Genomic DNA, 24,174 nt, shown 5'->3' on the forward strand with positions numbered 1-24,174 from the left:
GATTTCTGATTCAGAAATTTCATATTTTAGCAATTTTCCAATTTAGAAGATTCTGTACATTTTTATATTTAGGAGGTTCATGTTCATGGAAATTTGGAAATTTCAAATTTAGAAACTTACATGTTTAGAATATTCTATTTTAGAAAATGTATCTTTTTAAATTTTTAATTTGGGAATGCAGCTTATATCTCATGAATTCTAATTTAGGAAATTTTACGTTCCTAATTTGGAAATATTAAGTCCCAATTTGACAGGTTTCTATTTGTAATCTTCCTATTTAGGATATTCTCATGATTTTCTATTTTGGACAATTTGAGGAATACTTGCAGGTGGAGTTTCTTAATTGATTTCAGGTCATGGAGCTAATTAGGACTTTTTCAAACCCTTCCATATTTTGTGGAATTCGAAGAAAGATCATGTAACAGTTGGGACAATTTTTAACCATGGGATTTGGTTGGAAAACCCAATATAAATTGATGATGATGATTGGACTGTGACCTTGACTGTAATCTTTGTATGTTGACTATAGGATGTATTTGGATTGTAATAGAGACCGATCGTATTGATCGGGCGGGTTCGGTGCCTAACACTTTCCGAAATCCGTAATCTGACCCCTTACCCATCTCTTTGATCCGTGGATCGACCCATTATCTATTTGGAGTTATTTATTGTTCCTAGACCTAAATTAGGTGGCGACTCCCTTCTTTTAAAGTCCCCCATTTAATAAATCAGACCCCTATCCACTATTGAGTGAAAACGGGTCGAGGCGATTTCAATGATATCCTGACCTTAAATCCAGCTTTGAAAAAATTTCAGCGCCCCCTAATTCATCAAGTAACTCATCAATATTAGGGATAGGATACTTATCGTTGATGGTATCCTTATTGAGAGCACGGTAGTCCACACACATCCTCCAATTTCTATCAGCCTTCCTTACTAGTAACACTGGTAAAGAATAGGGACTTTGGCTGCTCTGTATGCTGCCATTCTTGATCAGATCAGCCACTAGTTTCTCTATCTCCTCCTTTTGGTAATACAGATACCTGTAAGGTCTTACACATGTAGGTTTACAGCCCTCTTGTAATTTAATTTTATGATCAAAAATCCTGGGAGGTGGCAGCCTTTTTGGTTCAACAAACACCCCTTTGAATCTGTCCAGAAGTTGTTGTACTGTTCCCAGAATGCTAGGAGTGAGACTTGCAGCATTTCCTTCCATAATTTGCAATCATATTCCTTTTGGTGTTCCCTTCTTGAGGTCGCCAATGTCGTCTTCCACAGTCACATTCATTGTTGGTCTCTTGATTCCCTGCAACTCTACAACTTTTTCATCACACTGGAACCGCATAGTTAGATCAGAAAAATTCCATAAAACTGACCCCAATCATCTTAGCCAATCAACACCCAAAACTAAGTTACAACCCCCAACAGTCAACACATATAAATTAGCCTTACATGTGTAATCCTATAGTTTCAAAGGAATTGCCTTATAGTAACCAAGGCAAGGAAGAGTAGCACCATTAGCCACCTGAACTGTTAAATAGCTCTTTTCCCTTGACAGATTTGCTTCCTTGCTACATTTGGATCTATAAAACTATGAGTGCTTCCTATGTCAATCAAGACCAAGGCTTGGTGGTGATTAAGTTCAGCAAACAATCTCATAGTTTTAGGGGCTAAAGATCCAGAATTAGCATGCAAGGTGATTCCTAACAATGCATCCACTTCCCCGTCATTAGTTTCTATCACAACTAAAGTACCTTCCTCATTTTCTGGTTCCTCGGTTTTCTCTCCCTCTCCCTCCATTCCTTCTAAAATGTAAATCCTGGGTTTGGTACATTTATGTCCGAGATGGTACTTCTCATCATAAAACCAACATAAACCTTTTTCCTTCTTTTATTGCATTTGGATAGGAGAGAGTCTTTTGATGGGAAAGCTAGTTTTTTTGGGGTTATTATAGGTTTGAGGTCTCGGGTTGGGTTTATTTGGAAGTGCTGGAAGTCTCAAAATAGGGGCTGGTACAAGTAATCTAGGCTGGTTGTTTGGATTGGTGTTTTGGTAGTTTTGGAACTTGTTTGGATTTGACCGTACACGCCTAAGCACTTCTTCCTCCTGTAACCTAGCCAAACCGAAAGCTGCTGAAAGTGTAAATGGCTTAAACATGGTGACAGTAATCTTCAAATCATCCCTAAGGCTACTAAGAAAGGTACTAATTCAAAACTCTTCAGATAATCCAGTTATTTTATTATATAGCATTTCAAATTGTGTTTGATATGCTTCTACAGTCCCATTTTGCCTTAGTTTAGTAAATTCCTTTACAGGATCCTCATAGGCTGAGGGTCCAAATCTCACTTCTAAGGCTGCAATAAAATCATCCCAAGATTGGATAGGGCTGGACTCTTTTAACCAACTATACCATGATAGGGCCTTCCCTTTCATATGGAAAAAAACTATTTGAAGCCTTTGGTTATTAGGTGTTTTGTAATACTCAAAAAATTGTTGTGCCTTTTGAATCCATTCATCCGGATCAGTACCATCAAATTTAGGAAAATCCAACTGATGAGACTATCGTTGTTCTTCTCACCGGAGTTAATAATAATCTTACTTTTACCTTACTTGTGGGGCAAGTAGGGAATCGAACCAAAGAGAAAGGCGGAGTAGAGTTAAGCTAAGAGGATAAAATTCAAAACTAAAATGAATTAAAACTGTTTTTCTTTGTATTTTTGAACTTATAAGAAGATATAAAATTGCTAGAAAATGAACTAAAGTAAATGAAATTAAAAGCAAGTAAACTTATGAAATTAAATCACCATTGAAGGTGGATCTACTTAAAACATGTTGAATGTTGATGAGCAATTCCTAGTCTCTAGCCTTTTTATAACTCAATCGTATGGGCTTGGTGTTAGTTCCTTAGATCGGAAAGTTTTGCAAATAAAATGCAATGAGGGAACATAAACAAAATAGAATTCTTTGAAAACTTCCTACTACCAATTATCTAGTTTAAGCATACTTTATCTTGATCTAATCTAAGCATAAAGTATCTATATTAAGAATAAAATGTGCAAGAAACTTAAAGAGAACTCATAAGCATTTTAAATAAAAGAAATACATGAAATTAGAAATAACACAAGAACTTGCTCTAGGCTTTTCCACTCTCTAATGGAGGGGAACTTAGCCTAATGTCATTGTAAGAGAGAGAAGATAAGAGATGCAAAAGCTTTTCTTCATTTCATAGAGAAACTCACAACTTCTTCTTCTTCTATTTCTTACAAGACTATTTAACTAAAAGAAAATAACTAGAAGATAAAAATACAAAAAATAAGATAATAGGCTAAGAGCCTTAGATTAAATGAGTTTTGGATAAAAGAACCAAGAGGGGACCTTTCTCTATAGATGGAGGCTTTATTTATAGAGAAAAATGTGTGTAGAAGAGTCTAAAAGTAATCTCCACTTTTTTTTGCACAAAAAGACGAAAGATGAGAATATGAGTTAAGGATTAGGCATTCCAAATGATTAGGGCATTCAAAAGTGGGCCCAAATGCTTTTGTGTTGAGATTTTGATTTCAAAATATTGATTTTCTGCACAAGAAACACACGTAATTATATTTTTCTAGTAAATTAATTTATTTATATATAATTAAGCCTAATTAACATGCAACATTGTGTTTTGAGGCTTATCATGATTATTACCTTAATATGGAGAAATAGGTACAAAAATCAAGATAAAAATCTAGAAAATATGCATATAATTGAGTGTTTGGAGACACTCATCACCAACCTTAAGGACCTAACTTGAATTCCCCCATTTCCCTCAAATAAAGGATTGTTACTGACCTTAGAGTTGAAGAACCTTTCCTAGAATCGTGATGTGCTGCTAAAGCTTCATAGCTAGATGTCGGATTATTGATTTGTTTAAGTACTGCGGCTAACATCTCCTTCTGTTGCTCATGTTCTTCAAGCAGGTGGGTGTTTTCTTCTTTCAATGCTGCCAAAGCTTCAGTTATCTGCGCATGCCTAATACCCTCAACCATTGTCGCAGAACCAAGGCTCTGATACCACTGTTATATCTATAAAATTATGTACTCAAAATAACAGAATTGTTTTATGGTAATTCGAGGCTACCAGGCCTCCTTTTAAGACTCTGTAATTGAATAAATGCTTCTCCCCTTTTGATTGAATAATAACAAACATAAATAAGCTAGGTGATAAGTGACCATTACACAACATGGGCATAGCCCATTAACTAGGAAATTAAATAACTGATATATAATTGACAGACTCATACAATTTAACTGACCCATAACTAACTCAACAGACTCATACCATTACAAAAACAAACTACCCAACAAAGGAACCACGTGACTCATTACATACGATCAAATAAAGGACTCAAACACTTAACATTAAAACGATATAGTTTGAAACAATCGGACAATGTATCAAATAATATGGACTTCGAAATCTAGCTCATAGCACTCAATGGGGTTAAAAAATCATTTTTTTTTGAATTTTTCGATTATTGTATATGATTTCGGATAACCAATATTAGGTATCGGGTAAAATATGGGCCATGTTCAGGCTGGTTCTTGGTATTCGAAGTCATACTCGAACCAAACCAAGGCGGGTTCATTTCGATTATGATTTTTTCAAGTTTGGGCCAGTTTCAGGCACATTTTTCGGACCAGGTTTCGGGTAGTTTTTACTCCCCTAATTCGAAGATGACTGATTTGGTGAAGAAAAATCAAGTGATTTAGATTACAAATGGATAGAAGATAGAGGCAATGGAGTCATTTCCATTGGTCGAATGGAGAAGACCGAGGTTAAAGGTGGGCAAGTCATCAATTTGAAAATATAGGCGCCAGATTTCTAACGGATTCCCGCCAAAAGAAAAATGCTAATGATGAATTGATGATTCCTTCTTCTTCTCAGACTCTCACTTAACAATCTCCGGAAAATTGCTCTCCAAGCCAAGCAGAGATGGACTCTGCAACTCCCCAACCAAACCCTAACCCTAACCATAGAAGTGTTTATCACATCGGTGGACTCCCAGTTGAGTTCCCCTACAAACCGTACGGTTCTCAGCTTGCATTCATGGGTAGGGTAATCTCTACCCTTGATCGAGCTAAAAAACAAGGCCACTGCCATGCCTTGCTTGAATCACCCACCGGTACCGGCAAATCTCTTTCGCTTCTCTGCTCCGCTCTAGCATGGCAGCAGAATCACCAGTCCAAGAATCTCTACGCCAATCTTTCTCATTCGAATCTCTCTGCCGATCCCAAGGCCTTGTCAGATCCTCTTGTGTCTGGTGGTGGTTTTGTACCCGAATCGCAGCCAGAGCTGGACGGACAGCCTTCCAGTAAGCATTATTTTTCATGCAATGTGAATTTTTGTGCCCTAATTGGGAAATTGATTTAATCCCTAGTGTACTCTGTATCATTGTAAGGTATAATAAACTCAATGATTAGTGGGAAAATCACCAAAATCCTCGTTGAAAATTGTCAAAATCCTGATGGATATGTGGCGGTGATATGTGCTAATTCTTTTGTGATTTACATATGAATTGGGGCGATGTTGGAAAAATTTGGTGTGGCAATAGAATCTATCATCTATAAAGTAGAAATATATTACGTGGAAATTCCAAAGATCATGCTCGTGAAGATAAAAAGGAATCAAGGGGAAATCTTGGGGAACTTTCTGAAAAATAGACATAAGAAAGTCTATAAATAAGAGAAGAATAGCTTAAAGTATTTTTTTACAATTTTCTTTGCATTGACTTGACTACTAAATTATTCATAGTTTGATAGGAAAATTAGATTTCCTCCCCTTCTATAATTATGATATCATCTGATCAGGTCTAGATATTAATTAAAGGGGGTGTTTGGTAACCGTGGAAAGTCTGTTCTATATTAAAATAATTTATAGCTGATATAAATGATAAAACAACAAACAAAGATTTCAGAGGACCAATTGGGTTTTATGCTAGATAGGTCAATCGTGGAGCAATTTTTTTTTTGTTAGACAAATGATGGAGAAGTTTAGAGGAAGGATGACAGATTTCCACACGACTTTTTATTGATTTATAAAAAGCATAAGGCAAGAACCTAGAGATTTATTTTGGTATGAGAAAATAAAGGGGTTCCAATTGAATATTTTGACAAATCGAGGACATGTATGAGAAAGATGGGACTAGTGTGATAATAAATGGAGGGGAGGCAAATGAAGTCTCATTTACAATTGGTGTACATTAGAGATCGGTTTTGAGTTAGTGTCTATTCGTTATGGTTATGGATGAAGTAATTTCTTGCTTCAAGGGCATGTCCCTTGGTTTATGTTATTTATAGATTGCTAGTGTTAAGATGAGACTAGAAAGAAGTCTAACTAAACCAATTTCTGTAGGGAGCTGTTTTGGAGTCCTGTAATTTTAGAATAATCAGGTCTATGCTTAGTTACTAGAAGTGCCATTGGAATTACTTTATGTTGGGAGCGGGAGCATCATCGAAACCTAGAAATTAAACAATTTAATGATTGGAAGCGAGAATGAGATGTTCAATAGAGGATTCTTTCTACTAGGGGATCAAGAGAGAGCATACATAGTGCAACTTTGGCAATGATGGACACATAAGTGGAGGGCAATGATAGTTGATGGATAAGAAATAACCCAAAGCAACTATTTTTGTTAATTTTTTATTTTATTATCCATAATGATGAGATTTAGGAGGTTCTTGCCCATAGAATTGGAGCTGGAATGCTGGATTATTAAACGGGACATTATTTTTAGAGTGCTTAGTGATCCATCCCAATTAAATGGAAACTTTTACAAGACAATAACAATATTGGCTATGTATTATGCACCTAAATGTGGGCGATCAAGAAACATCTTATTTGTAGTTTTGGTCATGTGCAATGAAGATTGATTTAGATGGTTTGGTCATATGCAACAAAGATCGATAAGTTAAAAGGAATGTGCAACCTGTATTTTCTAAAAGGGTGATAGAAAGAACAAAATGTATATGGATTGAGGTAGTGGAGCGCTATTAGCACACTTGAATAAAAATAAAAATAGTTTTAGAAAAACTCAAATGGAGGAACTAGATTTGTTCAAGCAACAACAAATTTTTGGGATAGAGTTTTGATGATAATTGAAATTGATGGAAGAAAAACCATTCTAATTTGATTGGATTGCGCTTGACAAGTTTGTTCCTTGTTTATGTGTGATTTACAATGTATGATTAACTTTCCCTCCCTTTTGAGGCAAGATTGTTTAGAAAGTCAACATCAAAGTGAATTTAGGTGTTTGCCAAGCGACAAGTAATCTATTTTTCAGTGGAAGTCTATTCCAAATAAAATTGTGGTCTACACCAAATATTCCTTGACGGTTTTCATTGCAGTTTTATGCACATTGGATTATTACACGTTAAAGAGACAATATTGATCGATCATTTTTAGATCATGTCAAATCCTGGTGTGACTATTAAACATTTAATTTGGAAAGCATAGATAAACTCTTAAAAACTAAAAAGATGTAATGGTGGATTTTATACTTGTTTTAGGATCGTCACAATGGGTTATGGTGGTTCATACACATCTTAAATGTCAAGGCCATAACCATTACATTGAGCATAAGGTTTTACATAATGGAAGATTCAATAATTCTTTTTATAACGACTTCCCTGTATTAACTTTTTTATGACCTTGTAATCTGTTTTGTTTCTTATGTAACATTGATTCCTCTAGTATTGTTCATTTCTCTTGGAAGGTCTACTCAATCTCCTAAGTTTTTTTTTATACTTTTTTATCTTTTATACTTGTAAAAGCACTAAGAATATCAAAATGGTTGCAAGTTATAAACACGTGACTTTAGCATCATATTACTGTTGCTTTCTATTGATAATTACTTTAGCATTTCAAACTTTGTATTTCTGATAAGGAATTTCTCAGGCAATTTAGTCTCGGGAAATTCAGATGCAACTCCATCTGCGAAAGATAGTAGAAGTCAAAAGAAAAAGGCGACACCTACCATCTTTTACGCCTCGTAAGTTTTATTGGTAACAATTATCTTTATGTGTTATATCAGCCAGAATTTTTTTGCATTTTATATTGGGGACGTCTAACATTTGGGGCTTTTGTTTTAGAAAATATACTATAGTAAAAGTACATTACTTGTATCATATAGAGAAAAAATGATTTTATCTTTCATGCAAGTAACATTTATTATAATTATTTTTTTCTGGTTTGCTTTTAGTTCTCTTTCTCTTTGGTTTAGTAATGTAATTTCGTAACTTTGTTCTTTCTGTGTTAAGTTGATTTTTTTAGAACTCAAATTTTTTTAGAAGCATTTTAAATTTATAAGTTTAGATTCCTGAAAAGATTTGATCAGATTTAAGTTTTAGTTATTCTAAACTTGATTTTGTTATTTCTATAACTATTTTTCTATGATATGACTAATATCATATTTCGATGTCATTGAGGTAATGGCATTGTAAATAATTTAGTATTATAGTCAATCTATTGTATCAAATCCTATTTCAGAGGATAAAAGGCTTTGGACAGTTTCAAAGGATGGGTCTTTCTCGGTGCGTTCTTTGTATAAATTTTGTACTCAATCCATCGAGGAAGCCTTCTTGGGAACGACTATTTGGGGATTAGAAGTACTGGCCAAGATCTCTATTTTTATTTTTATTTGGCTTGTGGCTTTGGAGCTTCTTCCAACCATGGACCAACTCATTACGCAAGGTTGGGTGTGCTGAACTTTTGTGGGCTATGCAAATCAAATTAGAAGTCTTCAAATCACATCTTTCTTCATTGCAATCTTGTCAAACATATTTGGGATTATTTCTTATCCTTGTTTGGGATTGTTGGAGCCCTCCTTGTTCGGTTCAAAACTTGTTTGAATTCTGGAATCAGTGGGGCTTCTCTTTTACAAAGGCAAAGAGAATTCTTTGGAGCTTATGTTCCTTTGCCATTTGTTGGGCCATATGGAAGAAACACAACAACTGGATTTTTGCTGGGAAAGAGATGGATGCTAAGGACACTATCATCTTGGTCTTGGTGCTTTTGTTCTATTGGAGTAAGGTCTATAAGGTGTTTAGAGGGGTGTTCTTTGAGGATTTCCTAGGGAGATGGAAGAGGGTTTGTAACTTGGAGGAGTAACAGGTTTTTGGTTAGTCTCCTTTGTTCGTTTTGTCTGTTGTTCTTTTCTTCTTTTTTCGGACTGGATATCTCATCCTCCTTTTTGTAAATCCTTTTCTTTCTTAATAATATTCTGTTTGCCTATTAAAAAAAAATGATGATTCAACTTATTGCATTAACTTTGAGATAATTCGTAGTTTTTAACTCTATTGCCAATACTTTTTTACTGTGACGCTAGTAGTTGCTTGAATAATATTAACTCATCAGTTCTTATTGGTTATGTAAGGAGGACACATTCACAAATAACTCAAGTAATTCGTGAATATCGGAAGACGTCTTACCGGGTATCAATGGCTGTTCTGGTAAGTTTATCTCATTCTTATTATTTGTCATCTTGAAAAATCTTAGATTCTTAACATTTATACTAAAGGGATACATACTCTTATATTGAAAATGTATTATTAATGCTTACTTTCAGTTTGGTCTCCCAACCTCCCCAATTTTTCCCATACTCAAAGCTGAATCAATTTAAGATATTACTAGAGTTCACCTGTGCCTACGGCACGGGCATCCTCATTTGGATTGAGGGGGTAGAAGAGAATATGATAAAGTGAGTTAAAGATAAAATATAATAACATTATAAGTGTGAAAATAAAGTTGAGGGGTAAAGAGGAAAAGTAATAAAGTGGGTCCCACAAAGGTTTATCCTGCATAGTTGTAGCAACTCTGTTGTGTTTTTATATATGGATTGCCCTGTATAAGAAAGAATGAAAGTGAATATACAAGTTAGAAGGACTATACAATTTGAAGGTTCTAAAGAGCGAGAGGAAGGTCCAAAAGAACATGGATTGAGATTGAATGCTGATTTGAAAGACTTCCAATGATGGAAGATGTAACTCTGGACAAAATTGAATAGAGGAACAAGATTCATGCAGTAGGCCCAAATTTCTGGGATAAGGCTTTGATGATGTTGATGATGATGATTATCATGCTTAAGAAATTAATCAATAGACCTTGGTTGCAAATAAATTTACTTTCTATATCTTCATTATCCCTGATATTAAAGATGAATCTGTGCACACATAATTAAAGATGATACCTATGGTCATCAGTCAACAGTGCAACATTTTTTGATAGTATTGAGACCCAATTTGCATCTCTTTGACTATGTGCAGAGTGTATGTAGCTTGTACTGTGTTATCATAACTAAGAATGATGGCTTTTGCATTGTTCATTTCTTCATCAGACCCAGTTTCTATTGTAGACATCTTGTTGTAATTTCTTTTCATTTTCCCCCTTTTTTTTCCAGGCATCAAGGAAACACTATTGCACTAACAAACATTTATGTGGGAAAGAGAACATCGATGAGGATTGGTGCAGATCTAAACCCCAAAGCTACTCTTGTTATTATTATTTTTCTTTGATCTTTTGGTAAAATATGGTTTTTGTAAAATTTTCAGTAAGTTGCTATTGAAGGATCGCGATGCAGGATGCTCAGAATTCAGGTAAGTATGCTTAAGATTCCTTGTTATTTCTTTTTTTCTTTTGTCCTTTTCTTTTTGATCCTTGAAGAAGTAATACCCAAGTGCTTTCATGAATAGAAATGTGCATAAAGTCAAAGGTCATCCGTCCATTCAAAAAGGTGGCTGCCATGAGGTTCATGATATTGAAGATCTAGTGAAAGTTGGACAAGTTGTCAAAGGTATATTTTTATTGTCATAATCTGTTGAAAACTTGATATTTCCATACAAAACCCTATTAAGACTTCCTTTTTTTGGGTAGGTTGTTCCTATTTCGCAGCACGCTCTATGGCAGAAGAAGCCCAATTAATTTTCTGCCCATACAGCTACATCATTAATCCAACCATTCGCAGAGCAATGGAATTAGATCTTAGAGGATCCATTGTGATTCTTGATGAAGCCCAGTATGTCTTTAATGCCCTTTACCAAACTACTAGTAGTTAAATATAAATATGCGAATTCTTTAAGCATTCCATTGCTAGTAACAAGGAGTTATTGTAACAATATTTTTATTGTCGATTACAAGTTACTATTAATGATGTATCTTTTTCTTTAGAGAATCATACCTATTGAACCATTTCTAAGTCACTTCTTATTTGAGATAAGAATTGAAATAAATTGCATGAGATAAACCATGTTACTATCAATGTATCGTATCTCAAGTGATTAGAATCGAACAATGTTTAGCGAAGATCAATGTTATATACCTATTTGTCTTTCCACGTTTATATGAACCCTTGGTTAGGGCTATAAAGTGAATTCTTTTCATGGTATGACCACAAGTACGACCTCCATTGACCCGACCAGCTTAATTAAGCCATCTTGTCTCACGCCTTAAATTGGTTGCACTTGGGCCTTAACCTTCTCCAATGTTAGTTATTATTTGTTTTTATTTTTATGCTGCCGTGATTCTCCATACCAAGTCAACTTGGACGTACTTGGGCCTTAACCTTAAATTGGCTGCACTTTGATCCATCTTATTCCATAAAGATTGCAATCAATTCTTATCATTTTGGACAAGATTAGATTTAATTTGTCGCCTTTCTATTTATGGACTCATATAATGCTCTATATAAGCTCTTGTTTAAGATTATTTTAACGATCTCTTTAATCTATAATAGTTGTCAAAGGTATTCATCAATTCTCAAGATCATGTAGACAGGACGAAGGTATTTTAAATTGATATGAATGGGCATAGAATATCTTGGCTGCAATATTATTTATTCGTAAGTTGCAATTTCCATAAGAAAGCTCCATGACTAGTTCAAGAAACAAGTATAGTTATAATATATATATATATATATATATATATATATATATATATATATATATATATATATTTGCATGCCAACTTAGTGGTGCAACCTATTTTTAGTCATCTAGGTATTAATATATGTATTTTTAAGACACAGGGATTTTACAATCTTTCTTTCTTTGACAAATTATACTGAAGAAGCAAACCTGAAAAGACAATTTGAGAAAAGAAATTGTTAAATAAGTCTGTATCTAGTCTGTGTCCTTTTTAGTCTTTTCCCTTTACTCATAATGTGTAATACTTATATAGCCTAATTAGGGCTAATTAATAAAACTAATAACTTCTTTTCTCTAATTTGAACTTGGTATCAGAGCCAAGCTCTCTACCTCATCGAAATTCTCTAAAAAAAAAAAAAAAAAAAAAATCCTAATCGAAGCCTGCGATCAGGCTGTTCTCACAGCAATGATTGTATCCAAGCCCTACGACATCCAAGGTGACTCTCTATGGGTATTGCGACACTCAAAGTAGTGTTTTTGGCTGTCTGCGATCATCGTAGGTGCTGTATGAGGAGTTCGATCACAGCAGGTGATCTTTTTTTGGTTTTTTGAACATCGTAAGAGGCTGCTGTGGCTTCGTAGGTGCTGTATGAGGAGTGCGATCACAGCAGGTGATCTGTTTTTTGTTTTTTGAACATCGTAAGAGGCTGCTTTGGCTTCTGCGACATAGCAGGTTGCTGTTCTGCTGCCTGCGACTATAGTTTATTCACGTTTTGGACTTGCGATCACTGCAGAGGGCAGTTTGACATCCAGCGACCATAGTAACACTCTGTTTTAGATCTGCGATCTCTGTTTTTTGGACTTGCGATCACTGCAGAGAGCAGTTTGACGCCTTGCGACCATAACAGAGGGCTGGTTCTTCGTTTTGGAGCCTTGTCTGAAACCTGCGATCAGCACAGGTTGTTATTTGGACCTGGTTCGAGGGTCACAATTAGCATCGAGACTGTTTGGAGCCTGTACTTACAGCAAGAGTGCTGTTAAGACAGCAAGAGTGCTGTTAAGAGCTTTTCCTTGTCCTCTTTGAACTCCCTTCGAACCAAAAATACGTAGTTTTAAAAATGGCCTCTGAGATGTCATCTTCCTCGGTCACTGGTAATAGTAATGACTCAAGTGGTTTTCCTTCTCATTCAACCGACTTTCCAGGAATTCAGATTACCACCGTGAAATTAAATGGCCCTAACTATCTTCTTTGGGCACGATCGGTTGAAATGTTCATTGGTGGCAAAGGAAAAATCGGCTATCTCACGGGAGCTGACAAACAACCTGCACCGACCGATACGTCCTACTCTCATTGGTTTGCTAATGATTCAATGGTCCGATCGTGGCTGGTTACATCTATGCAACCACACATTGCAGCTGGTTTTATGTTCTCCTCTACAGCAAAACAGATATGGGATTCTGCTAAGAGCATTTACTCGCAACGTCAAAATAACGTTCGGATCTTTAACTTAGAGCGTGAGATTTCTTGTCTTTCACAAGGTGATTCTTCCGTTACCACCTATATATCACAGTTACGTGCTCGGTGGGAGGAGTTGACCTTCTATTCCTCGTCCTATGCCTGGAAGGACCCTCTTGATGAGACATTGTATGCGTCAATTTTGGATAGGAATCGGGTTTTTCAGTTTCTGGCTGGTCTCCGAGATGAGTTTGAGTATGCGAGAGTTCATTTATTAGGAATGGATCCTTTTCCATCCCTACAAACTGCGTATTCCTATGTCTTGGCTGATGAGAGCCGTCGCGCAGCTGTCCTACCTCTTTCTTCAGGAGATCACTCCGCTATGCTTGCTCGCCTACCTTCTCTACTACCCCCCAGCGGGTCTCTGCCTACCCGTCAGCGACATAAGTGTGATCATTGTGGGAAATTGGGTCATGTGAAAGCTCGCTGCTATGCACTTCATGGTCGTCCTAATCAGAATCGTCAACAGTCTCAACGCTCTTCAGCTCATGTAGTTTCTCAGCAGACACTTGACTTAGCACCTCCTTCAGCTCCTACTTCCTCCTCGGATTCGGTATCTCTATCCCAAGCCGAACTTGACAAGTTCAGGAAATTCTTCAATCAGATAGAGACTTCATCTCAGCCGGTTTCTACCTTCGCTCACTCAGGTACCTTTGCATCTGCACACAGTGTTTCCACCACTTCCTCACCATGGATCATCGATTCTGGTGCCTCCGATAACATGACCGGTACGTCCTCTTTATTTAACACCTATAGTGTTTGCTCTGGTCATCGCAAGGTTCGCCTTGCTGATGGTTCTTTGTCCTCCATAGCTGGTAAAGGTCTTGTACCTGTTACATCCTCTTTATCCTTAATTAACACACTACATGTTCCTCAACTTACTACTAACATTGTCTCTGTTAGTAGTCTTACAAAAACTTTGAACTGCAGTATAACCTTTTATTCCTCTCATTGTGTCTTTCAGGATCTGGAGTCGAAGAGGACGATTGGCACTGGACATGAAGTGAATGGATTGTATTTCTTGGACGTTCCCAATTCACCTAGCACCCATTCTGCTCTTCAGCTTAGTAGTAGTAGTAGTCAGTCTAATAAGGCTCTTGTAATGCGTTGGCATTTACGCTTAGGCCATATTTCCTTTGGATATTTGAAACATATGTTCCCTAATTTATTTAATAATAACATTTTGCTTGATTTTTCTTGTGAAACTTGTCAATTAGCTAAACATGTGCGTTCTTCTTATCCTATTAGTATGCATACTACTACACTTGCTATGTTTGACTTAATTCATTCTGATGTGTGGGGACCTTCCCCCGTCACATCCACTCTTGGTTTTCGTTATTTTGTCTTGTTTATTGATGACCACAGTCGTACAACTTGGGTTTATCTTATGAAACACAAGAGTGAGGTTTATGGGATCTTCAAGCAATTTCTTGCTATGGTTCATACCCAATTTGGTCGTACCATCAAGACCTTCCGTTCTGATCATGGTACTGAGTACACCTATAGTGAGGTCTTGAAACTTTGTCTAGAGTCTGGCATTGAGCATCAAATGTCTAATGTTAAGACCCCTCAGCAGAATGGTCGATCAGAAAGAAAAAATCGTCATATTCTAGAGTTAGCCCGTGCCATTTCTATTGGCATGAATGTGCCCCAATCCTATTGGGCCGATGCAGTTCTTACTGCTGTTTACCTTATTAATCGGACCCCCTCCAGTGTTCTACAGTTTGTCGCACCCCTCTCTAAGCTTTCTCCAGATCGTCCCATGTTTTCACTTCCTCCGCGTGTTTTTGGGTGTGTCTGTTTTGTTCAAAATCTTGACCGAAATCGTACTAAACTTGACCCTAAGGCCATCAAATGTATCTTTCTAGGTTATTCCTCTACCCAGAAAGGATACCGTTGTTACCATCCTCCTTCTCGACGACGTTTCATTTCTCGAGATGTTTCCTTTTTTGAGCATACTCCTTACTATAGTGGGTCCGTTGGCATTCAATCTGAATGGTTTCCTTTAGATTTACCTGATGATCCCTTTCCTTCTTTCTTGCCCCTTCCCATGCCTGTTTCTCCTTCTTCACCCCCTGTTAGTTCGTCCCCTCCTCCCTTGCAGGTTTACTCTCGACGTCCACGTGATACTACCATCGCTCCTATGTCCGACCCGCTTGCCTCCTCGCCTCCAGCTCCGCCTCCGTCTGTTCCCTGTGATGATCGTCCTATTGCCACTCGTAAGGGTAAGCGCACTTGTACTTACCCCATTTCTAATTATATATCTGATTCTGCACTCTCACCCTCCTATCGGAGTTTTCTTGCTTCTGTTTCCGCTGTTTCTCTTCCTACTACTGTTGCAGATGCTATTGCCCATCCTGAGTGGCGAGCAGCTATGATTGATGAGTTGACTGCTCTTGAAAAGAGTCAAACTTGGGAACTTGTTCCTCTTCCGCCTGGAAGGAAAGCTGTGGGATGTCGTTGGGTATTCACGCTTAAGCATAATCCGGATGGTTCCATTGCTCGTTATAAGGCCCGTCTAGTAGCCAAGGGTTATGCTCAGACTTATGGGATTGATTATCAGGATACTTTTACTCCGGTTGCCAAGATGATCACCATTCGCGTTCTCCTTTCTGTTGCTGCTATCAGAGGATGGCCTTTCTTTCAGTTAGATGTCAAGAATGCTTTTCTCAATGGTGATCTTCAGGAAGAAGTCTATATGGTTTAACCTCCTGGTTTTCTTACTTCTGCTTCTCCTACCTATGTTTGTCGTCTTCGCCGGTTTCTTTATGGTTTGAAGCAGTCTCCTCGTGCCTGGTCTGAGCACTTCACTAAGGCCATGCATCAGTTTGGATTTCATCAGAGTTCTGCTGATCACACCTTGTTCTTGCGGCACTCCCACGGTAAAACTGTTGCTCTGATTGTGTATGTGGATGATATTGTCATTACTGGAGATGATGACGATGGCCTTATCGAGGTCAAAACTTACTTAGGACGTCAATTTGAGATTAAGGACCTTGGCCATCTTCGCTATTTTCTGGGTATTGAGGTTGCGCGGTCCCAGTCCGGTATATTTCTTTCTCAGCGTAAGTATGTCCTTGATCTACTCCGTGACTCTGGTCAGCTTGGATCTCGTCCAGCTGATACGCCTATTGAGCAGAATCACAGGTTGGCTGATTCTGAGGGGGAGTGTTTGTCAGATATTGGTCAATATCAACGTCTTGTGGGAAAATTGATCTACCTGTCTATGACTCGCCCTGACATTGCCTATGCTGTTAGTGTTGTAAGTCAGTTTATGCACTCGCCTAGAACATCTCATCTTACTGCTGTTTATCGCATTCTTAGATACCTCAAGGGATGTCCTGGTCGAGGTATTTTATTCAAAAATCATGGTCATCTTCGCGTTGAGGCATGGACAGATGCAGATTATGCTGGTTCAGTAACTGATAGAAGGTCTACTTCTGGGTATTGTACTAAAGTTGGTGGTAACTTAGTAACTTGGCGCAGTAAGAAGCAGGATGTGGTTTCTCGATCTAGTGCTGAGTCAGAATACAGAGCTATGGCACTTGGTGTATGTGAGTTGTTGTGGCTCAGGATCTTACTAGCTGATTTATGTCTTCCTGTGCCGGTTCCTTTCTTATTATATTGCGATAATAAGTCAGCTATTAACATAGCTGCAAATCCGGTTCAGCATGACAGAACGAAGCATATCGAAGTTGATCGTCATTTCATTAGAGAAAAGATTGTTTCTGGACAGATTTGTACTCCCTTTGTTTCTACATCTGAACAACTAGCTGATGTTCTTACTAAAGGTGTTAGTAAAGCCTCATTTGAAGATGTCTTGTCCAAGTTGGGCGTTGTTGATATCCACGCACCAACTTGAGGGGGAGTGTTAAATAAGTCTGTATCTAGTCTGTGTCCTTTTTAGTCTTTTCCCTTTACTCATAATGTGTAATACTTATATAGCCTAATTAGGGCTAATTAATAAAACTAATCACTTCTTTTCTCTAATTTGAACTGAAATAAAGAAAAACGTGTACAAAATTGCTTGAATGCTTTGTGGTATTTTTCTTTCAATTGATCCTTTCGAGTTTATCCCAACACTATGAGAAATAATATAGAGTGCTTGAAAGAACCATACAAGAAAGTCAAAAATATTTGACATAAATGTGTCCTCCTGACAAATGATTTGAAGGAACTTAAAGATCCTCTGTTTAAGTTGTGGAACTATATTGTTTAACCGATTCCGTGAAATCATTTGTTTCCATATGGCTATGAGAGTGCAAACCGATGGAAAACTATTTGTGTCCTTGAAACTCAAACTAACTTGATTGCCATCCTTACCACTTATAATCCTTATCTATAATGCAATCGAGATTTAGAAGATCAATTACCATTTCCACAAAACCCTGAGAACTAATAAGGATTAGATCTGGTTATTCCTATTTCTGATTTGCCCTCACTATTTGACAGCAATATAGAGGACATGGCACGTGATGCCGGTAGTGTGGATGTTGAAGAAGATGTCTTATATGGTAAGTTACACATGTGTTGTTTTTTATATTCTATCACATCAATTTACTACGATGCTCATTCTTGTTGGTTCTTGTGAAAGCATTGCAGACAGAATTGGGGCAATTGGGCTTAGCTGATCCAATGATTTACCAACCTTTATATGATATGACTCAGGTACTTATTCAATTTGGTAACTAAACTGATCTTTTACTAGATGGTTGCTTGGTCAACATTGAATGTTTAAATTGTGTAGGGAATCATAAGTTGGATTAGCCAGAGGAAAAGTACCTTAGAAAAGCGTGAGTTTCAGCACTACTTTTCAAGGTGAGTTTTTAATTTGGCTAACTCTGTTTGGATACAAAGTAGGCTCCCTTATAATTAAAAATCAAGGTGAGAAGATATTTTATAGATTATAAGAGGACACTCTTTGTATGTTACATATTTATTCGTCAAACTATTCCTTTTCACAACTTTCTCCTGGTATATTTCCCTACACGAGCTTCTTGTAGGTGCAAATGTATTAGGCAAGCCCTCCTAAAGAATAAAAAAATGATTTTAGGCAAGAGAGGGTTTGTACACTGGAACCTATATTAGGCATAAATACCTTTGGAATTATCCAATATTGGGCCAAACTTCCTTTGGTTCTCTCCAAACTTCTCTTATTGAAGTTTACAACTTGACATGCATGAGACATTTAGTGTTGCACAGAAATATGTGCAATAGGCTAGTAGCCTACGAAAAAGATGAAATATGTGCGACATGTAGTACCAATTACCTAGTGTCTATATTTAAATATGTAATGTAAGAAATCATTACATGGAAATGTCCCATCAGATTGTATATGCAATCTGTTGATTTCTCATAGAGCTTGACTTCGAAGGACTTCACTTAATTCTAAACTTCTCAAGGTATCTCATGATGCTTGATTTCTCAAGATTTGTATTGAAATTCAACTTTTCAAGATTTCCCTTGACATATGACTCAAAATCAAAATCTCAAGGTGACTTGTGTTTGACTTAAAGTTAGTGAAAATTCTTGAAAAAAATCTAAATCTATGTTGTCCATAAGATTCAATGTGGTTTATAGTAGGTGATTGTCTATGTTTAACTGAGAATCCATTGAAATAACCTAGCTTAAAATAAACTAGAGATGGACTAAACAAAAGCATTTAATCAAGTCATTCAATGCTTTAATGTAATGGTCATTTTTGATAGCATAGTTGTGACCATGACCTTGGTTTGGGACTGATGAGCAGAACAAGAAAATTAAGGTGTAGGCTCCACATAATTTGCATGGAGGGATATGCATTACTGAAGTTCATGGAGTCCTATATGGGAAAATTGGATTGTTCATTTGAGGTAGAGTCAACAACAATAGTGGTTCATGAATTGGAGTTGTATGGCCAGAAAATGAGTTCAGTATGATTGGTCTCAACTTTAACTGTTTCTTTCCTGTGAAGAGGTAAAAGTTTTACATCCTTTTTAAGGTGGGGAACTTGCTTTCCGCCATGGGCATTACATGGTGTGACAATGGGTTGGCTCTTGGTGATACTAGAATGGTTTATCAAAGGTCTTCTATCGCGGATTGAGGGCTCCTTCCCCTTCTTTAAACTCTGATTCAAAATTTTCATACAGAAATCTCTGATTAACGCATTGGCATAGGGTATGCCATGGGATGGCATAGATGTGGGAAACTGACATTGTGTGTCAGTTGGTCAACGAGGCTTATGAAATTAGTTGCTATGTGGGCTGCTATTTCATTTGCTTATGTTGATTTTCTATGAATGGATTGGCAAACCCTGGACGTTCATACATGAGGACTCCATGCTTGTATGACTTCTTGCTGCATGGTCCATCCATTTTGTGAAATTTGTATCATGATAATTGGAATTAGTGCATGTGATGCACATAGTCATCTGATTCACAAACATTTGAGGCTCAAGGAATTCTCCAATCCAGAATGTTTTGTTAAGTATTATAGGGTTTTTTTTTTTTTAATGCAAGTTACGTCCCGAGTTCAAAGGTGTATTTTTTCAAAGTTATGGGATTATGGGAGCTAAACGTACTTACATATATATGCATTTTAAATGTTAGTAATTCTAATATTAAAATTTATTTCATTCATACTTACTGGTTTTTGAAAATTTACTTTGAAATAGGTAAGTCCATAAAAATGTAAATAGCTCATCAGATGTTATCAAAAGTTTGCATTGGGGTCTTAGCTTCAAAAACAGGACCTAACTTTATATACTTTACATGTGTATTGTTGGGTTTTATTTGTTCCAGTTGGACTGGTGACAAAGCTTTAAAAGAGCTTCAAGAAGCTGGTATTTCTCAGCAGTTCTTTCCAATCTTGCAAGAGTGTGCCACAAAGGTACTTTGTCCTCAATTGTTGTTTTATGGCTTAATTCTTACCAGTTTTCTTTACCTTAATTGACTTTGATGGTGAAGGCAATCAAAGTTGCATCAGATGCAGAGTCAGGGTCAGCTCATTTGAGTGGCATGTCAGTGATAACACTGGAAGGTACTCAGACATCTTATTGACTACTCATTTATTAACTTTTAGAGTTTTACTGTTGTGACCTTTCATGACAATGTCCCACAGGGTTGTTCTCTTCATTTGGTTATTTTTTCTCTGGAAATGGGCTCCATGTACTTGATTATCAACTTGTTTTAAGGAGATATGTTAAAAGAGATTCTAGTAAGTGGCTCTAAATGTCCTTTTTTCCCCTCTTCTCTACTAATATTTTATAGCTCCGAACTCCTCGTTCTCCATGTGATGTTATAGGTGTTTGAGGATATGCAGACATAGTTCTTTTGATTTGTGAACCTCTTAATGAGGCAGTCTATAGGCTTTTTGTCTGTACAAGATGTAAAGTGTTTAGTTCTTGGCATCAGTTTCTTTGATCCATTTGTGAAAGTAACATAAACTAGAAATATTGCATTCTTGAAGCTATTTTGTTTGTTTACTTGGGTCTATGGTTAGACCTTACTATAGTTAAGAGATTGATTCTCAGAGTTTTGCATATACGCCTGTTTTCAATCCTAAAAATTTTCAGATATATTTTGTATTCTTTTAAGCATAATTCTGCTGGTTCCTATGTTTTATAGCATTTTACATTAATGTTATTAACATTGTTTGCAAGAGTTGTTTTAGATTGCTAATGCTTCATTCGCTTAGTGGTAGAATATGATATTGTCCTGCGGATGATAGTTCTTGACACTCAACAGCCTATCGTCATTGGCACTTGTTGAGACAGTAGCTTCCACCATTGTTGACGTCATCAGGAGTGAGAGCTTTGTGTTTCACATGATAGAAAGATAGGATGGCAAGAGAGTTCCCTCCTCTCTCTGCTTGAACTATTGTTACCAGATATGTTTCAGAGCATGTGTTTTTTTGGAGGAAAAACTTTTCCTTTGGACAGACTAAAATCTTAGGGATAAAAAACAATGGGTAGTAATAGGTTCCTGCATTTCAGATGTTAGCATGTATCTTAGGGATAAAAAACAATGGGTAGTAATAGGTTCCTGCATTTCAGATGTTAGCATGTTCATATAAGTTCAGATATTCAATCATCTATATTTTAATCAGTTGGACGTATTATTAATTTATTCATATTCATATACATATGTATCTAAAAGTTTTAAAATAAAAAAGATATCTATAACAATGCTTTATTTAGTACTTAAAAAGGTTTTTACATTTAAGCAAGTGTTTACAGATTAGTTTGCATAGCTAATGTGACATTATTGTTCTCATTCTCATGTCAAATATAGATGTTTTTTGTTGTAACTCTCAAATGCTTGCTCTAATGTGTGGTATATCACCATTGATCTTCATTTTCACCCTCCATATGGTTACTATTGGAGTTTGATGACTTAATGAGTTTGTTTTTCATTGCCTACAGTTTCAATGAAAATTGTCTCAATGTTTCCACAATAATTGTATTAATTTCCTCAAAATATTTCTACAAAATGTTTCTATTTCCAGGTTGACCGAAATAGGCATCGAAATACCTTGGCTCTGATAAATGTGCCTCTAACATGTATTTAGTCCTTGGTACCTTGCTGAAAGAGACATGGATACTTTTGCACTTGCTTTTCTACAATATTTTTATTGCAAAATTGCTGTACCCTTGAATATTTTAAGCATGCTGTGTACAGGACACACTTCTGGTGGCTGGACACATTCTTTGAGTCTGTGGTGCTTGAACCCCGCCGTTGTCTTTAGAGAAATTGCAGATCTTTCTATGTCAGTAATTCTTTCATCCGGGTAAGAACCAAGACATAATGCCCACTGAACTACCTTTTCCTCACTAGTCCCGATTACTGTGATAAAAAGGTTATGTAGTCAGCTTAAACTGAATATGTCCACATAACTCTCAGCGTGCACATCTCCACTTAAAATTTTTAGGATTGATGTATACAATTCTTTCCAGCTGACTGGTTGTTAGTTTCTCTTGAAAGATTATGTCAGGTTGCGTCTGTCTTCATTTTTATGCTGTTACAGTGTTACCACAAATATATCAGAAATCTAAATTGCCCATACCTTGTTTATCATTGGAGGTTCTCTATGTAACAAAGTTGTCTAACCGAATTTTAAAATTCAAGCTATTTATCACTTTGAGTGAAGCTCTACCTGTCTTTATTACTGAAGGCCCCAGCTCTTCTTTACTAAGACAACCAATTCTCATTTTTTGTTGTTGCTAATTTACCGTTGCCTCATGCTGTATGGAAGTGTTGTGCTCTTCTTTCGTATTCTTTTATTTATGTATTTATTTTTCATGTTTGGTAATTCAGGACGTTGTCACCAATGAGCTCTTTTTCATCTGAACTTGGGGTTCAGTTTGAAACTTGCATGGAAGCTCCGCATGTAATAGATGTGGAATCACAGGTGTGAGTTGCAGTAACGTATAAGATCTTTGGTGTTTATTGAATGCAACTAGTTTTATATTGCTCTGGTAATCAGCCTTCATTTATTTCAGGTTTGGGCTGCCATAATTTCCACTGGTCCAGGGAATTATCCATTAAATGCAAGCTACAAAACAGCTGATGGGTATGCTTTTCAGGTAAATGTGAAAATTTCCATTGAAAATTTACTCATTAGTGGGCTCTTCTCTGGGTTTTGCAAATAATAAATGAAAATTGATTGTGAAGGATTCACTTGGCACCTCTTTAGAGGAAATTTGTAAGATCGTGCCTGGTGGGGCTCTAGTTTTCTTCCCTAGCTATAAGTTGATGGAAAAGCTATGCACTCGTTGGCGTGAAACAGGTCAATGGTCTCGATTCAATGCACAGAAGTCCCTTTTCATTGGTAAGCTCAATTATGCCTTTTAGAACTACTAGTTTTATTTGCGCATGATATCAAGCAAACTTGTAAGGAATTTCTCATGTTACTATTGTAACCCTTGTCAAATAGTTAATGTTGGGCATATTCACATGGTCTTGAAGATATTGACGTCTAAATTGTTTACTGTTTGTGCAGAGCCAAGAGGAAACCAAGATGATTTTGAAACTGTTTTGAAAGGTTACTATGATTCAATTCGTCAAGGTAGTAGACCACCACCTACCTGGAAAACCAAAAGGGGTAAAAAAAGAGACCTCAATCAATGCGATGCAAAGGAGACTCCACAATATTCTGTTAAGGGAGGAGCTGCTTTCCTTGCAGTTTGCCGAGGAAAGGTGTGTAGTGCTATTCAAACTTTGGAGACACGTTTTACCATGTTTTCCTTATCTTTGCCTTTTCAATTGTACAAAATAGGAGTTAGCAGCTAGGCTATTTTGCTTCTGTATGGAAGATTTAGGGAGCAATTTGCTTAAAATTTAGGTGCTTGCATATTACTTTCATTTGGTTTTCCGTATGCATCTAAACGGGATGGGTCAGGTTTTTAGTTGAAGGGAGTCTTTGTAGAGAAAGGGGTGATTGAATTTACCCTTATGATACATGCTGTGGGTACTCATCGAAATTGTGCGAAGTGCTCTTATTTGGTTTGACATCTACATTTCATTGTGGAGAATTTATCTTGAGAGCATTTTCCACATTAGATGGATTCAGTTCTTTCGTGAAGTAGTATATCATGTGCAATTGTAGAATGGGGAGAGATATACAGGGATTATGTTTTGGGTTTAGGTTGATTGATTTTTTATTTTTTTATGATAGACAACAATTTATTAAAATGGAAAATAAATTGGAGGTCGAGAAGACCTACCTACTACACATAAACAAACCAAGCATGAATTTAGGGGCTGTTTGTTTGGGCTTTTGGAGCCG

The 24,174-nt window shown here is 36.7% G+C and overlaps 1 protein-coding gene across 1 annotated transcript in view; it reads left to right on the plus strand.

The window, feature by feature from the left end:
• The first annotated feature begins 4,765 nt into the window (after positions 1-4,765).
• The window catches only part of LOC147404732 (RAD3-like DNA-binding helicase protein), a 40,597-nt gene continuing 21,188 nt past the window's right edge, over positions 4,766-24,174 (plus strand). The window contains exons 1-18 of the mRNA XM_086440799.1: positions 4,766-5,350; positions 7,933-8,026; positions 9,410-9,485; positions 10,433-10,497; positions 10,584-10,628; positions 10,725-10,825; positions 10,906-11,047; positions 17,863-17,924; positions 18,005-18,078; positions 18,158-18,228; positions 20,190-20,277; positions 20,355-20,427; positions 20,509-20,604; positions 22,068-22,176; positions 22,704-22,797; positions 22,889-22,972; positions 23,061-23,217; positions 23,389-23,585. Coding sequence (XP_086296925.1) covers positions 4,972-5,350; positions 7,933-8,026; positions 9,410-9,485; positions 10,433-10,497; positions 10,584-10,628; positions 10,725-10,825; positions 10,906-11,047; positions 17,863-17,924; positions 18,005-18,078; positions 18,158-18,228; positions 20,190-20,277; positions 20,355-20,427; positions 20,509-20,604; positions 22,068-22,176; positions 22,704-22,797; positions 22,889-22,972; positions 23,061-23,217; positions 23,389-23,585 — 2,007 coding nt within the window. The 5' untranslated portion in view covers positions 4,766-4,971. The remainder of the gene's footprint in view (positions 5,351-7,932; positions 8,027-9,409; positions 9,486-10,432; positions 10,498-10,583; positions 10,629-10,724; positions 10,826-10,905; positions 11,048-17,862; positions 17,925-18,004; positions 18,079-18,157; positions 18,229-20,189; positions 20,278-20,354; positions 20,428-20,508; positions 20,605-22,067; positions 22,177-22,703; positions 22,798-22,888; positions 22,973-23,060; positions 23,218-23,388; positions 23,586-24,174) is intronic.

Source organism: Akebia trifoliata, chromosome 4 (genome assembly GCF_017979445.1).
Source record: "Akebia trifoliata isolate Shusen 1 chromosome 4, ASM1797944v1, whole genome shotgun sequence".
Lineage (NCBI taxonomy): Eukaryota > Viridiplantae > Streptophyta > Magnoliopsida > Ranunculales > Lardizabalaceae > Akebia > Akebia trifoliata.